The sequence below is a fragment of the Malaclemys terrapin genome, chromosome 5, assembly GCF_027887155.1.
Source record: "Malaclemys terrapin pileata isolate rMalTer1 chromosome 5, rMalTer1.hap1, whole genome shotgun sequence".
NCBI classification, from domain to species: Eukaryota; Metazoa; Chordata; order Testudines; family Emydidae; genus Malaclemys; species Malaclemys terrapin.
The window spans coordinates 133,315,943-133,332,406 of NC_071509.1; the positions used below are offsets into that span (position 1 = coordinate 133,315,943).

The 16,464-nt window shown below is 41.9% G+C and overlaps 1 protein-coding gene across 1 annotated transcript in view; it reads left to right on the forward strand.

Moving 5' to 3' along the window:
* MTHFD2L (methylenetetrahydrofolate dehydrogenase (NADP+ dependent) 2 like) overlaps positions 1 to 12,064 on the forward strand; it is a 64,644-nt gene extending 52,580 nt beyond the window's left edge. Inside the window, exons 7-8 of the mRNA XM_054028790.1 lie at positions 1,634 to 1,759; positions 10,413 to 12,064. Of these exons, the coding sequence (XP_053884765.1) occupies positions 1,634 to 1,759; positions 10,413 to 10,525 (239 nt within the window). The 3' untranslated portion in view covers positions 10,526 to 12,064. The remainder of the gene's footprint in view (positions 1 to 1,633; positions 1,760 to 10,412) is intronic.
* The last annotated feature ends 4,400 nt before the right edge of the window (positions 12,065 to 16,464 follow it).

Below are 16,464 nucleotides of genomic sequence, written 5' to 3' on the forward strand. Positions count from 1 at the left end.
GAGCTGATATCTAGTCAGATCTGTTGTGATTGTCTTAAAGCCATAGCAATAAGTTACATTAAAAATATAAAATGCTATAAAGTTTATTTAACTATTGGAACACAGTTCAAAAAGATGGCACTAAAATTCTGTTCGTGAGAGGTAGGGCTTTTCTCTGCATCAAAGAGAAGTGTTGAAATGGTTCAAAGAGCTTATGTTGGATTTTTAGCAGAGCCTGGAGGCCAGATTAGAGCAGTCATCTCTCTGCACAAGCCTGGGTGTTAAAATCAAGCCCCTTCCGATGAGGATCCTTGCAAAGAGGAAAGTCTTTGTGGACCATTCCTGCTCCCATTGACATCAAAAGAGTTTTGCTGTTGTCTTCAATGGGAGTAAGATTAGGATGAATGTGTGTCTACAAAGAGGTCACCCTTATACTTACCAATTACTTTGGATAACAACCTTGGTATTTGCAGAATTCTAGTTATTTCCTCTCATGATTATAAGGAAATTTAGCTAAAACTGCAAATACTGAGATAACTTTCCATTCTATTCTGGTTCTTATACCACATTCATCACCGTGGTATCTTCCAGTATAGTGTTTTAAGTGATGTAACTATCATCTGTCATGTGTGGTTTTCTCTTTCTCCCATCTTCTCTGTGAGCTGAGGGGAATTATGTGAGTGTTCCTTTTTATGTGTATTAAGTTGTTTTTATTAGTGGTGGCTGGTTGAAGACATGCACCGTGCACTTGAGTTAGATTGGAATTTCTCAGTTGCTGAGGGCTTCACGCTCAGGTTAACTGCACTGCTATAGTCCAGCTAGAAGTTGATGAAAGTATGTTTTACTGAGGCCAGGTCATCATCCATCAGGATGGGATGCAATCTCCTAACTAGCCATAGGTAGTAGAATTATTTATTAGTGTTATTATGGAGTTGCTTAGCATCAGCAAGGAATCCTAGAGCACTCCTAAAATGTGGACTGACTAACCAATTGTGGGTGTGTATCTTCAATCAAAGGAGACTGTTTCCTAGCTACAAGCTTCTCTGCGTTTACTTCTGCCAGCAGCGTAACCTCCACTTGCTCAGGTTCAACCTCAAGCAGTTGTTTTTCATCCATGAACTGATCTCAGTCAAGTACTGGGTTAGCTTGGTGACAGTGGTGTTTTCATATGTAGTGAAAGATAGAGTTGTATGTCACCTGCGTATCTTGAGTCCACAATGTCTTGCTAGATCTCCTAGTGGCTGCATGTAGATGTTGAACAGTTGCAATATTTTATCTGCTTCTAGAATAGTAAAATTTGTGTCAGCAATGTTACGTAAACAGTTTTTTACACTGTTCAGGTAAATGGTTGGAATGTCAAGTATTTAACAATTAAATATATGAAAAATCAAAGAATCCAATGATGTGCTGTAGAAATAGGATCTTACATAGCCTAATTGAAATTATTTGCGCACTGTAGACACAGCCTCTTGACATCAACTTTGTTTCTGACCCTCAAAATGTAGTTAAAACCATAGTGTTTTCTGTGTATCAGAACTATGACAAAGATGCTGAAAAAATAAACCCAATTTTTTCCTGCCTTTTCTATAATTAAGAGCAGATTACTTAGTTCTGTATCTGGCTGTGTTAATCAAATATTTCTTGATGATTTCAGGTATTCCAAAGTTGATTACAGCTGATATGGTTAAAGAAGGCGCAGTTGTGATTGACGTAGGCATCAACCATATCCACGATCCTCTGACCGGGAAAACCAAATTAGTAGGGGATGTGGACTTTGAAGGTAAGAAAAATACCCCTTCTGATATAAAAGGACTAGATAAGTTGGGTTTAAGGTATTTGATTATTTTAAAAATTAGATGGTTAAATTAATTTGTCAAATCAAATCTTTTCTCCTCACCTGAAGAAGTGTATTGAAGAAGCAAGAAGTTGTATCTCAGCTTAATACATACTCTATTAAAGAGCCCAAGTATGATTGTTTTTAAAGGAAACTGGGACGTATAATTATAAAATGCATGCCAGCACTGATGACAGGTGCAGGGGAAGAAATGGCAAAGGGCTGTGGTGCCACTTCCTCCCCAAGTTTCCCTGCTCCCTTTAGGCATCTTGTGGCCATGACCACTAAGGGTATGTCTTCACTACCGGCCGGATCGGCGGGCAGTGATCGATCCAGCAGGGATCGATTTATCGCGTCTAGTCTAGATGCGATAAATCGATCCCTGAGCGCTCTCCCATCGACTCCTGTACTCCAGCTCGGTGAGAGGCGCAGGCGGAGTCGACGGGGGAGCAGCAGCAGTCGACTCACCGTAGTGAAGACACGGCGGTAAGTTTATCTAAGTACATCGACTTCAGCTACGTTATTCAGATAGCTGAAGTTGCGTAACTTAGATTAATCCCCCTTTGCCCCCCCCCCCCCCCCCCAGTGTAGACCAGGCCTTAGAGAAAGCAATTCCCAGACCTCAACAAGTTTAGGGACTCCAATTGCATATAGTACGTATTACAGCATCACTGGTCAAGCTGATGTTATCAAGGATCTTTCTGCACTTCCACTGGAAACTCATATTTTAAAATGATATTAATTTTGCTTAAGTAATTTTCTCCATGCTAAGACTTGCTATATATAAATCTTTTGATCCTGAAAATCTGGGTGCAAACGATCCTATCTTAGATCACAAATGACAATGTGCACATTGATCTCATTTTAGTGTCCTTTTTTGTGCAATGTATTACCAAACAACTGCACGATGCGTCTTGATTGACAATGTCTGCTCAAAAGAAGCTCTAGACTGGACTAGCAGGATTGTTACAGTTCAAAATTAAAGTTTGTTGACAGAGCTGTGTGTGGGAAGTTTACACCTATCCATGTTCTAGCTATTGGCCCCTCATTTTGATATTCATGAAATTCATTCACATTTTTTAAAAATAATCTTTCAAGTCTTGGCATACAGGCTCTCAGTCCGACAGCACAATTGTATTCAAAATGTTTTTAAAAGGAGTGCTAGAGTGTCACATACATAAACTAGTTAAAATCCTGCTTGCTTTACTCACACATAAAGATCTATTAAAGTCAATGAAATTACTCTCATGAGTAGAGCAACAGGCTTGATCCTAGATATATTTTGGACATGTATGTGCATATGTATAATTGCATATTTAAAATAGAGATATACAGGAAATTATTCTGAAAATACAATTGTAACAATGCTCTCTTCACTTGCTGCTTTGTACGGTAGTAAGTAAAAGATGGTAAAATAGTACAAGAAATGTTACATAGCAGATGCTGTTCAGAACTGCAACAAAATATAGTAAACAAAAGTTCCACAAACTACTAGTATATACAAGGAAACATGATTTGCATAAACACATCTTAAATTTGTGTGCCATATTTCTCTTGATTTCTTAAAAAGTTTGTCTGACACTATGAATATAATAAAAACAACGAGGTGTACTTGTAGGACCTTAGAGACTAACAAATTTATTTGGGCATAAGCTTTCGTGGGCTAAAGTGCGTTTTAGGCCATGAAAGCTTATGCCCAAATAAATTTGTTGGTTTCTAAGGTGCCACAAGTACTCTTCGTTGTTTTTGCTGATACATACTAACACAGCTACCACTCTGAAATCTGAAGATAATATAAAGCTATATCCGGATGGCCAGGTCGTGATTCAAAGTTTCTGTACCTGCAGACCTACTACTGTGCTGTGTATGTCTTGACAAGTTCTGCTGTGGGTTGTTCCTCAGGATTTTACCTGGGGTGAGGGAAGATCCCAGAAGGAGGGAGGAACTTTAACTTGGGTTATGCCACTGAAGTTACAGGTAGTACTTAGCTGCACATTGCCATAGGGAGATTGTTTTGTTTTGATTAATGATTTAGTGAAACTTTCACCGATACTAATGAACCAGCAACAATCTGATGCATATAGGCTATAAAGTAAAACATTTACATGCAAATTATTTGATATAGCACTTAAGAAGTGGAGCCAGCTTATCAAGTGAAAATGATATAGTAATCACAATCTGAGTTACTGGATATTTTAGATATTTGCATTTTTATTTAATGTGTTTGTTACATGTTTGTTTTTACCAACAGTATCTTTAAACTGAGCAAAGTATTGTACTGAGAATTAACTTAACGATTCTCTGAATTATAATCAGTTAATATACAAATTGACCATTTGGCTGAATTCATATTTATACACATCTGATTTTTTTTTTTTACAGTTGAGTATAAGATGCTTTAAATGGCCAGCAGTAATATGCAGTAACAGTTTAAAGTGTCACCTGGCTCCATCCTGCCACCCTCCCTGATCTCAGCTGTTCCCTACTATTAAACCATCCTTGACATAGAAAAATGTGCACTGGAATAGAAAGTGGGGCATTAAGTCTGACGTGGGCAATCCAAATTTAAATTTCCTTTATAAGAAAAATGTATAAATATGGCTTGGATTAATCAAGCAGTATGATCACTTTTAACAGCAAGGTGAAAACTTCAATTGCCACATCACAACTAACATCTTGGATTCCCTGCTTTATAAATACTGAAAGATGCTATTTTAAACTAAAGTAAGCTTTAAATGCTTTAAAAGTGGCCAGTGGGGTGAATTCCCACCTCTGCTGGAGGGAATTCAGGATGGCTCTGTACATCTGTTTTTGAAGATCTTATAAAGTAGTACTTTATGGTACTTATAAAATTTCTCTTTATGCTCAAAGAAACGATAACAAAACGAAGTTTTCAAGCTTCACATTTGAGCAGAGATGAGGATCAAAATCATGTGGGTGTTCATGCTTACTCTTCCCCAGAATATAAGGAAAAACAGACATCTGACGGGACTCAAAGGAAACCAACATAAAAATTGTAATATGGAATAGTTGTGCAACATACAAAACATTATATAATTAGCCTGTGGCACTCACTTCCACCAAGTATCATTAAAATAAATAGCTTAGTAAGTTTCAAAAGAGGAATAAGTATTTTGGTGCAGGCCCAACACAATGGGCTTTATGCAGCACTTGATCATGTACCAACTATTCCATGTACATGAATTGATGTCAAAGGGCCTAATCATTGTGTTTGAGTTTTTCAGTATTTCCCCCTATTAGTCCTGGGGGAGATTTTCAAAATCGCCTGAGGGGCTTAAGAGCACAAGTTCCACTGACTGTCAGTGAGACTTGTGCTCCTAATTCCCTTAGGTGCTTTTGAAAACCTCCCCTCTTGTATCTGGTTTGCAGGTGAACCCTGTCCTCAAAGTTCAGAATCAGAGAATATCAGGGTTGGAAGGGACCTCAGGAGGTCATCTAGTCCAACCCCCTGCTCAAAGCAGGACCAATCCCCAGGCAGATTTTTACCCCAGTTCCCTAATGGCCCCCTCAAGGATTGAACTCACAACCCTGGGTTTAGCAGGCCAATGCTCAACCCACTGAGCTATCTTTTCTCAATAGCGACTTCTAATGTGCCTGGGATAACCTGACATTTGCGGATAACTTCCTGGTGTTTCTCATATGGCTCAGCAGGAAGGCTGCAGCAGAGCCTCCATATGTCATTAAGGATTTTGCAGCGGATAGTTAATGTGATGGCTGCAACAGTTTTTGAAGTACCCATAGCATATTTTCAACACAAAACATCCAGAGTTTCTGACCAGGCATAGATGCACACCATATCCGTTCTCAGATGTTCTTAGTTGGTCCAAGTACAGAGATAATGTGAAATTAGCTATGGACTTCCAAGCAGGATCAGGCCTGACTCTTTCCATCCAGATTGTCTCTTACTGCTGTAGGTCTCTGAACCAAATTTAATCCTGGTGTAAACAGCTGTTAGTCCACTGCCTTCAGTGTGTACACCAATGCTTAATTTGGCTCTATGTGCTTACTACACTCCAAACCTATGAAATACATCTATATACAATATATAGAGAGAAATGTTGTATCGCCTCTCTCATACAGCAGTCCCTTTCTCCCCTAAAACTTGTTATATCTAGACGTTGCTCCAACTCACCCATTTTCTCACTCGGGTGGTCCTGGTGTGTTTGGATCTTCTCTTTTGGACCAAAGGAGACAGCTTCTGTTGAAGGCAATGATAGCTGTGGGTACGCAGCACCTCTGAAAATCAGGCCTTAGCTCCACACAACAAACTTCTGCTGGCCTAGCTATGTTGGTCAGGAATATGATGAGGTGTGACCCCTGACAGAGCTGTGTTGGCAAAAGCCCTATACTGGCAAAACTGATCTTCTGCCATTATAGCTTATTCCAGCCCCCCACCCCCATCCCTTCACTCTCAAACAAACTAAGCTATATTGGTAAAAGCTCAGTTTTGCCAGTATTAAGCTGCGTTCACACTAGGAGCGATTTGCCGGGCTAGTACACAGGTATAGCTAGATCAGCAAAGCACTCCTTGTGTAGACATACCCTAAGGGTCTGAGGTAGGGCATCCAACATTAGTGGATGTTTTGAAAAATTGGCCAATATCTGCAAGCATCTCTACCACGTGGATCGAGGCTCTTGGCTGTGGAACATCTTACACACTGAAGATCAGGTTGAGTCTATGTGTTTCCCCTTTCAGAGCAAAGTATGCTCCTAAACATACACAAACAGAGCAACAAATATAAACCCTCCTCCTAAAAACCAACACTTTGGATACATTTCCTTTCCACCCATGGGAGGAGTAGAGTTAATGAGGGCAGACAATGCATGCTTCTTCCTAATTACTTTACAAAGCACCTACATACTATGGTGCTAGGCACTGCACAAATAGCTTGCTAGCTACAGATCATATAGAACAAATATTATGGGCCGGCATTCCTTTCACTTTCACCTTTATAAATCATAAGTAGCGCCATTAGAAACAATGGAGTTACACTGGTGTGCAACTACTGTACAAAGTGGCAAATCACAGCCTAGATGTTCACATAGGGAAAAAATAGTACTATGTGTGAAATATATAATGAAAAAGTTGCATTTGAAATTAATGACCATTTGAAGTAAATAACGTGCTAAACGTAAAGTTTGTGCCAAAATGCTCTTGTGACTGTTGTACACAGATCAACTTTTGAGCCGCAAAAGTTGCAGACTACTCCTTGAGACTGTCACCCACAAATGTTCAGTTCAAAGAGTGAAGTTATGTTTGTATCTGGCTGTTTTTGACAAGAATGAGTCTAGTTTGTTGGCATAAGAGCACTGTCATCTACTCTTAGATTGTGTGATTAATCCTCTTCGATGTCTGAAGTTTTTAACTTTAAAGGAACCTAGCAAATGAAGACTGTTTCCAAAGTCGAGGATCCTGTTTATCAAGGAAACAATCTGCTTTTCATTTCTTGTTAAGAATCAAAGAGATATTTTAAAGTTCTAAAGAAGCTACAAAGTGACAACTCGTTCCCCTTAGGCGCTTAATTAGAATACTGGCGTTTTCCAGACTGCCAAATAAATGCTTAGGGCACTGTATGTTTCAGGAGTCTCCATGCAGTTAAAGCAGATTCAGAGGCTAGAGCTTTTACATCACCTAAAAGTGAAGGTGAGAAAAAGTAATTGCCAATGCACCACGTCATTTGCTGCTGATAGGTCTGTCGTATCCAAACGCCAGCTCAGAAACCGCACGCTGATTTATCAAGCTGCACAATCAAACCAAATCTACTTAGAAGTTTCAGGGCCCAATTTTCAGATCTGGGCACCGAAGTTTGTCTGCAAAAAATGCATTCAACACATCCACATTTACTCCTCTAACTAGGGATTTACCAGACTGCAATCACCCTTTTGCAAGGGCAAACTCATTTTTAGATGGCTTTGCTTAGTCACCTATTGTTCATTTTAAAAATGTGGCCCTTGGACTGTCCTTTGCAAACCGATCCTAGGCAGGTAGTTATGTAAGCCAGTATAAAAGTAAACCTCTGTCTCACTCTGATGCACGATAATGATACAGTACATAACGTAGCATACAGTACCTAACATTCAGTGCAAGAATAGGAACTGCCCAGCATGGGAAAAACAGCACCACATGCATTTAGTCCTAACAGGGACACCAGCACTTCAGGTAATTAATACTATGCATGATTTTCATTGCTAAGCTTTCTACAGGAAAAACATCTTCAGGTTGTATATTGCATCTCTTTGTAAATAAGATGGTATAAATTGCATTCTGAAAAGAAAACCATGAAATATTACCATTTGGAAACAAATTTGTTTCCATTTGAGATGCATTCTGTTTTAATTAGTATTACGTTACTCCCCAATACAGGATAACAGTCTTGATATGTGCTAATATTACTTCAGGCCCGGGTATAGTTCCATTCAGTGACTATGACGTTGATTGGGACAGTGCAGTGAAAACTTGACTAAATTAACACACCAAATTTAATCAAAAAATGAGTAGGAATTTGTTCAAAATTATAAAACTAATAAAAGAAAATGCAAATCATATATCCGAGAATTTTAAGGGTGACTGTCATATTTCATCAAATTCATTCTTATTGTATAATATAAGCAAAAAAACACATTGCAATTTATGTTTACCTTTCAAAAAGCTTTTAACATGTCTGGTGGCATCAATCAATGGAGTAATTAAAACCCTATCACCTTTAATTACCACTACTAGATTTCGCCTCAGTAAGGGCTTGATTTGGCGCTACTGAACTCAATGGGAACTTTGTCAATTACATCAGTGGATGCAGCATCAGGCCCTAACTGCAAAAAAATAGTCTGGAGAGGTATCTTCATTCGTAATCAATTGTTCGTTACAAAGAAACAGCTAGAAAATTAATTAATATCCTGTCTATTAAACTAATAGCAACCCTTAGTTTCTTCTCTCAATGGTTCTTTCTAAGATCTTTCATTTTACTCACCAGTCGAGCACCAGACCCATGTACATTTAATTTATCGGTAGTATTGTCAAGTAACTTTATTCCTCATATTTTAGCTGCCTAATTTTCTAGCCCTTAATCTCCATGGATCTCCTATAATGCTTAATTTGAAAATAATGGTGCAATTTCAGCCCATTACTGACTTTGGTGGGATATTCCCACTTACATCAGAGATGAACATGGTCCACTTAGGAAAAAAAAAAAGATGTTTCCTTCTTAATCCACATATATATGCTGTGCATAGGTGCCTTTCCCAAACTTTCTCCAGCAGAGTCCACCTGCTATGCAGAGTCCAACTCCGTGGCAAATGCTGTTTAGCAATTCCAGTTCACTCCTCTGTTCTGTTTCATGCATTTGGCAGGAACAACAGGGTTTGATTTTTCTGGCAATTCCTTAAGAGCTAGCACTGCCAATTCTGAAGCTGCTAGTGGGGAGGTGAAGATGTACAACCCGAAAATAATCACAAGCTACAGCAGTCTGGACAGTTGAGGGCAGAAATAGACTTTCCATGTAGAATAACCACAACTAGCACATAATTTATTGATTGCATTCCATCATTGGATGGGTTTTCTGAAAGTTACATGATTCCCTTGCAAATGGTTAGCCTGGAGTTCCAATGGTTAACCTAATGCAAAATATATAAGTAGCGCATTGTACCAAGAAATTCCGTCTCTCATGCCAACAGGTTAACATGACACTGTTCTCCATTTCTCCTGTGTCCTTAAAGTCTGTTTTTTTAAATGTCCAGGATACTGCCATTAGTATTTCTCATGAGTAATGAAAGAATGTCCTAACCCTGCGGGGGGTGAGGGGAGGGTAATGTTTCATGGTTTGTGACTGGGTTGCTGGTGTAGTTTTCAGCAGCCTCCTGTGAGGAAACTAGTTATGTAAAACTGATGACCCCTGTGAGAATTTATTACTTGAGGCGCTGGATCCATTCAGCCCCAACTTTGTCTTTTGGTCTTATCCCAGATCTCTAAGCCATGTTAGCCAGTAAATTCCTCTCTCTTTTTACTCCTCCCTTTCCTTTGATGGACACTACATGTCTACACTTGCCTCCGGAGCGATCAATCCACCAGGGCTCGATTTATCGCGTCTAGTGAAGACGCGAGAAATCGACCGCCAAGCACTCTCCCGTCGACTCTGGTACTCCGGAGTTGATGGGGGAGTGTCAGCAGTCAACTTGCTGCAGTGAAGACCCCATAGTAAGTAGATCTAAGTACGTCGACTTCAGCTATCTTATTCACGTAGCTGAAGTTTCGTAACTTCGATCGATCCCCACCTCCAGTGTAGACCAGGCCTAAGTATTCTGGCCACAGGTGGTAGGACAGATTGAGACAGAGAGCTCAAATCTCAACTGCAGCCCTGCTGTTTGTATGTTTTTAGAACAGTGGTGGTGGAAGCCCATCTGTAATTCCATCCACCAGACGCACAGGTGACTTGGACTTCCTTTTTTATTTTCCAAGTGAGATTCCCAAACTTTCCTGAGATGATACAGTAAATTCATGCACACTTGTGAAATATCAGAGCTTTTGAAAATATATTGTTTGGAAATATTCTTACAGTCGTATCCTTTTTTCTGTTTATATTAGAGGTAAAGAAGAAAGCTGGCTTTATCACTCCAGTCCCAGGAGGAGTAGGACCCATGACTGTTGCCATGCTCTTGAAGAACACGCTCATTACTGCTAAAAAGCTCATTTACTAGAGAGCTACTGCTACACGAAAAAGTGAATCCAAGTCATTCTATTTATTGATACATAAAACATTTATTTTTTACTACAAATATATTTATTTCTACATTGTATTTATTTTTTCATGTAAAATATTATGACTCTGAGGATGATTTACAAAATGTTGCAATACCTTCTGTTACCTCCTGCAGCTGAATTGTGAGTAAAACAAAGTGCAGTCACAGCTTTCACATGTGTATTGTTGTTCTGTGAGTCAATCTTGTTTATAAAAAAAAAAAATGACTAAGATGCTTTTGAAAATTTTACTCTTAAGTCCTATTTTCAAAAGTGACTTAGTCAGTTAGGACCCTAAACTTCATTGAAAGTTAATGACACTTAAGCTCCTAAATGCTCAATCGCCTTTTGAAAATTGAACTTAGGCTCCCAAGTCACTTACACACTTTTGAAAAATTTATTCTAAATCTTGAATTCCTTGCAAATCCAAAACTTCTGTTGATGTCAGTAAGAATTTTGCATGCCCAAGTAATGCAAGATTCCAACCTAAGATTCAACTGCATGCCAGTCATGCTGAAATCATAAAGGTAAATCTTAAAGCTCACATTCAGCATGTAGATTTTTTTATATTAAAATAAGCTTACACACAAAAGCCCAAATTCTGACCTTATCTACGTACCCAGAAGTCAGTGGGAGCTACGTGCACTAGAATGGAAACCAGAATTTGTCTCCTTCACAATCCAGGCTTTGTTAGCCAAATGTGTTGCTACACATGCAGTGTGTTGTGTTTCTTTTTAAGCATGCTCAGTGTTTGATATGCCCTGATCCTATGATGTGACCATGTATGGATCACTTAGCAGGATCAAGGCTGGGATTAATAAATCTATAGTAAAACCTACTATAGAAATGTGTCATCGGTAATATAAAAGGGGAGGAAAAGATCATCCAGAATGAAATAGTTGTGTTAAAACTATGAACTGCATTCCCTCTTGCCTCCTGTGATCAGTTTATGTTCTTAGTCTCTGCCATAAGGCCCAATCCTGGTCCCATGGGAGTTTTGCTATTCACTTCAGTGACCACAGAAGAGTGACATTGGGAAGAGGACACTACTGCTATAAAAATAAGAGGCAAACTTGGGAGAATGGGGAATATTTATCTGTATTTAAAGAAGGAATAAAAATGTTGATGCTCACTTATTCATTCAATGAGAGAGAGAGTCAGTTCAAAAACTGGATTAGAGTAATCAAATGCGATGTAAAATTAAAATGGGAATGCCAGTGAATACCAATAATAAGCCATTCTGATGATGATTGCATATATTATTAACACTGAGGGCCCACTCCAGCTCCGACTGACGTCAGTTGGTGTCCGATTGGACCATTGTTTACATCTCTGAATTTCAGTAGAGGGTTTTGATTATTTACTCTAATCAAGAGCCATTGATGCTTGCCAGTAGTTTGTAGATTGCCTGAATGAAAAAAGCCCAAATATAATGCTGAATATTTCTTCAATTACAAAAATGTACTTTCTACAATAAAAAAAAAAGTTGGAAAGTTACACTTGCACTGATTTTTCTTATGACAATTTTTTCTGTTTAGTTTTTAAACACCAAATACCTGCTATTTTCGTTAAATGTACATAAAATACAAAACTGAAAAGTAAAAGTATTTCTATTTCTGCTAACATTTTTCTACATATTTAGAAAAATTAATGGTGGCCAAAATAGTATAAGCCAAGGAAGTAAATAAAACTGTTGTGCCAAATGAACGGAATAAAATGTTCACATTTCTGTAATGTGTTTTTTACAGGAAGAACATTTGAAGCCTGAGGCATAAACCATGTCAACAACCATGTACAAATAATGTCCCAGTCCTGCATACACTTAGGCTTTGTCTATACTAGCACTTTTGTCAGTCAGGGCTGTGGAAAAACATACCCCAGACCGACCTGGTGTGGACAGCACTATGTTAGCGGGAGATGCTCTTCTGCCAACATAGCTACCGCTGTATTTAATTATGCCGGTAGGAGAGCGTCTACACAGAGACCTTACAGCAACACAGCTGCAGCAGTACAGATGTGCAGACATAGCCTTAGGCACATACTTAAATTTAAACACACACATAAGTATTTGCAGGATCAGGGTATAAGGATACAATCCTATTGAACCTATTGATAATGAAGAAGCCACCTTGTGGGTACTGGTACAATTAAGTTCCTATTGTATGGGTGGGTGCATGGATGGATAGATATAGAAAATAAAGCTCGCTTGATCCAGCTATCCTCCTGACTTGTGATTTGTTAGCAAGGGTTACCCACCTAGGCATAAAACACAAGCTGCACCCCACGAATGTGCAGGTGTGCAGTGACTCAGCACAACTGACAAAGTTCAAAACCTCCTGGCTGTAATGCATTCCCAGGAGAGGGAATTAGAATGGGCAAGGCTAACACGCCATTTGCCTCCTGACAAGTGAAGCTCCTGGATCTAATCCGATGGGTCACTGAGGCCTGGTCTACACTACGGGTTTAGGTCGACTTTAGCAGCGTTAAACCGAATTAAGCCTGGACACGTCCACACAACGAGGCCCTTTCTTTCGACTTAAAGGGCCCTTTAAACCGGTTTCTTTACACCACCTCCGACGAGGGGATTAGCGATAAAACCGGCCTTTGCGGGTCGGAATTGGGGTAGTGTGGACGGAATTCGATGTTATTGGCCTCCGGGAGCTATCCCACAGTGCTTCATTGTGACCGCTCTGGACAGCGCTCTCAACTCAGATGCACTGACCAGGTAGACAGGAAAAGACCCGCGAAGGTTTGAATTTCATTTCCTGTTTGCCCAGCGTGGAGAGCACAGGTGACCACGCAGAGCTCATCAGCACAGGTAACCGTCATGGAGTCCTCCCAGGATCGCAAAAGAGCTCCAGCATGGACCGAACGGGAGGTACGAGATCTGCTCGCCATATGGGGAGATGAAGCAGTGATAGCTGAACTCCGTAGCAGTAAAAGAAATGGAAAAGTATTAGAAAAGATCTCCAAGGCCATGAAGGACCGAGGCCATAACAGGGACACACAGCAGTGCCGCGTGAAAATTAAGGAGCTACGGCAAGCCTACCACAAAGCCAGAGAAGCAAACGGAAGGTCCGGGGCAGAGCCGCAAACTTGCCACTACTACGCGGAGCTGCATGCGATCCTAGGCGGTGCAGCCACCACTACCCCAACCTTGTGCTATGACTCTCTCACTGGAGAAACACACAGGGAAGACGGTTCGGGGAACGAGGAAGATGACGATGGAGGTACTGTAGGTAGCTCACAGCAGCAAGGAAGCGGAGAAACCGGTTTCTCCAACAGCCAGGATATGTTTGTGACCCTGGACCTGGAACCAGTAACCCCCGAACTCACCCAAGACCCTCAGGGCACACAGGAGACCTCTGGTGAGTGTAACTTTGTAAATATTTGTAAACATTACAAAAAAAAAAAGCAAGCAAGTCTGTTAACGTGTATGGGGATGGAGCGGAAATCCTCCAGGGACATCTCCAGAAAGCTCTCCTGGTTGAAATGGGGTGATTTTATTAAGGGGGACATTCAGAGGCGCCCGTTCCTGCTCTTCTGACCAGAAATGTTCCCCGCTGTTAACCACGCGGTGGGGGGGGAGGGGTGAAGTGATCATCCCAGAGAATCGTGTGTGTGTGTGGGGGGGGGTGGTTTACTTGTGTTTGTGCCGCATGTTAACCGGGAAACCGCAGCCCCCTCCTTTTACATTGAAACCCCATTTTAAATGGACAACCCAATTCATCCTTGATATGGGAAATGCGCTGCTGTTTGCAACCTTTCCCGCATGTTAAGAAGGTTAAAAAAGCCAAAACACTGTGGCCTACGATGGCTGCCTGCAAGCCGAAATATGCGACCTTGTAATGAAAGAGTGTACCCATTGTTCCCTAAAATGTGTCTTTTTTAACCACCTCTCCCTTCTCCTCCGCCAGCTGCAAATGTTTCTCCTTCGCAGAGGCTCGTGAACATTAGAAAGAGAAAACGTAAGACGAGGGACGAGATGTTCACGGAGCTGCAGATGTCCGCCCAGGCTGATAGAGCACAGCAGAATGCGTGGAGGCAGTCAATGTCGGAGATGAGAAAAGCCCAATATGAACGAGAGGAGAGGTGGCGGGCTGAATCGCGGGAAGAACAGAGCAAGTGGCGGGCTGAAGACGATAGGTGGCGTCAGCTTGCAGACAGACGGCAAGAGGCAATGCTCCGTCTGCTGGAGCATCAAAGTGATATGCTCGAGCGTATGGTTGAGTTGCAGGAAAGGGAGCAGAGACCGCCGCTACAGCCCCTGTGTAACCAACAGCCCTCCTCCCCAAGTTCCATAGCCTCCTCACCAAGACGCCCAAGAACACGGTGGGGGGGCCTCCGTCCACCCAGTCACTCCACCCCAGATGATCGCCCAAGCATCAGAAGGCTGGACTTCAATAAGAGTTAAAGTTTTAAAATGCAGTGTGTCCTTTTCCATCCCTCCTCCCCCACCCATCCCAGGCTACCTTGGCAATTATCCCCCTACCTCTGTAAGGAACTAATAAAGAATGCATGAATGTGAAAAAACAATGACTTTATTGCCTCTGCAAGCGGGAGGGGAAGGGAGGGTGGGGTGGGTGGTTGGTTTACAGGGAAGTAGAGTGAACCGGGTCGGGGGGGGGGGTTGGAGGGTTCATCAAGGAGAAACAAACAGAAGTTTCACACAGTAGCCTGGCCAGTCACAAAACTCGTTTTCAAAGGTTCTCTGATGCGCACCGCGCCCTGCTGTGCTCCTCTAACCGCCCTGGTGTCTGGCTGTGCGTAATCAGCGGCCAGGCAAGTTGCCTCAACCTCCCACCCCGCCATAAAGGTCTCCCCCTTACTCTCACAGATATTGTGGAGCGCACAGCAAGCAGCAATAACAATGGGGATATTCTTTTCGCTGAGGTCTGAGCGAGTCAGTAAGCTGCGCCAGCGCGCTTTTAAACGTCCAAATGCACATTCCACCACCATTCGGCACTTGCTCAGCCTGTAGTTGAACAGGTCCTGACTCCTGTCCAGGCTGCCTGTGTACGGCTTCATGAGCCATGGCATTAAGGGGTAGGCTGGGTCCCCAAGGATCACGATAGGCATTTCAACATCCCCAATGGTCACTTTCTGGTCCGGGAAGAAAGTCCCTTCCTCCAGCTTTCGAAACAGAGCAGAGTTCCTGAAGACGCGAGCATCATGTACCTTTCCCGGCCATCCCACGTTGATGTTGGTGAAACGTCCCTTGTGATCCACCAGGGCTTGCAGCAGCATTGAAAAGTACCCCTTGCGGTTTACGTAGTCGGTGGCTTGGTGCTCCGGTGACAAGATAGGGATATGGGTTCCGTCTATGGCCCCGCCACAGTTTGGGAATCCCATTTCAGCAAAACCATCCACTATTGACTGCACGTTGCCCAGAGTCACTACCCTTGCTATCACCAGGTCTTTCATTGCCCTGGCAAATTGGATCACAGCAGCCCCCACCGTAGATTTGCCCACTCCAAATTGATTCCCGACTGACCGGTAGCTGTCTGGCGTTGCAAGCTTCCACAGGGCTATCGCCACTCGCTTCTCAACTGTGAGGGCTGCTCTCATCTTGGTATCCTGGCGTTTCAGGGCAGGGGAAAGCAAGTCACAAAGTTCCATGAAAGTGGCCTTACGCATGCGAAAGTTTCGCAGCCACTGGGAATCGTCCCATACCTGCAGCACGATGCGATCCCACGAGTCTGTGCTTGTTTCCCGGGCCCAGAATCGGCGTTCCACGGCATCAACCTGCCCCAGTGACACCATGATTTCCACATTGCTGGGGCCTGTGCCTTGTGAGAGGTCTATGTCCATGTCAATTTCCTCATCACTCTCGTCGCCGCGCTGCAATCGCCTCCTCGCCTGGTCCGGGTTTCGCCTTGGCATGTTCTGGCTCTGCATA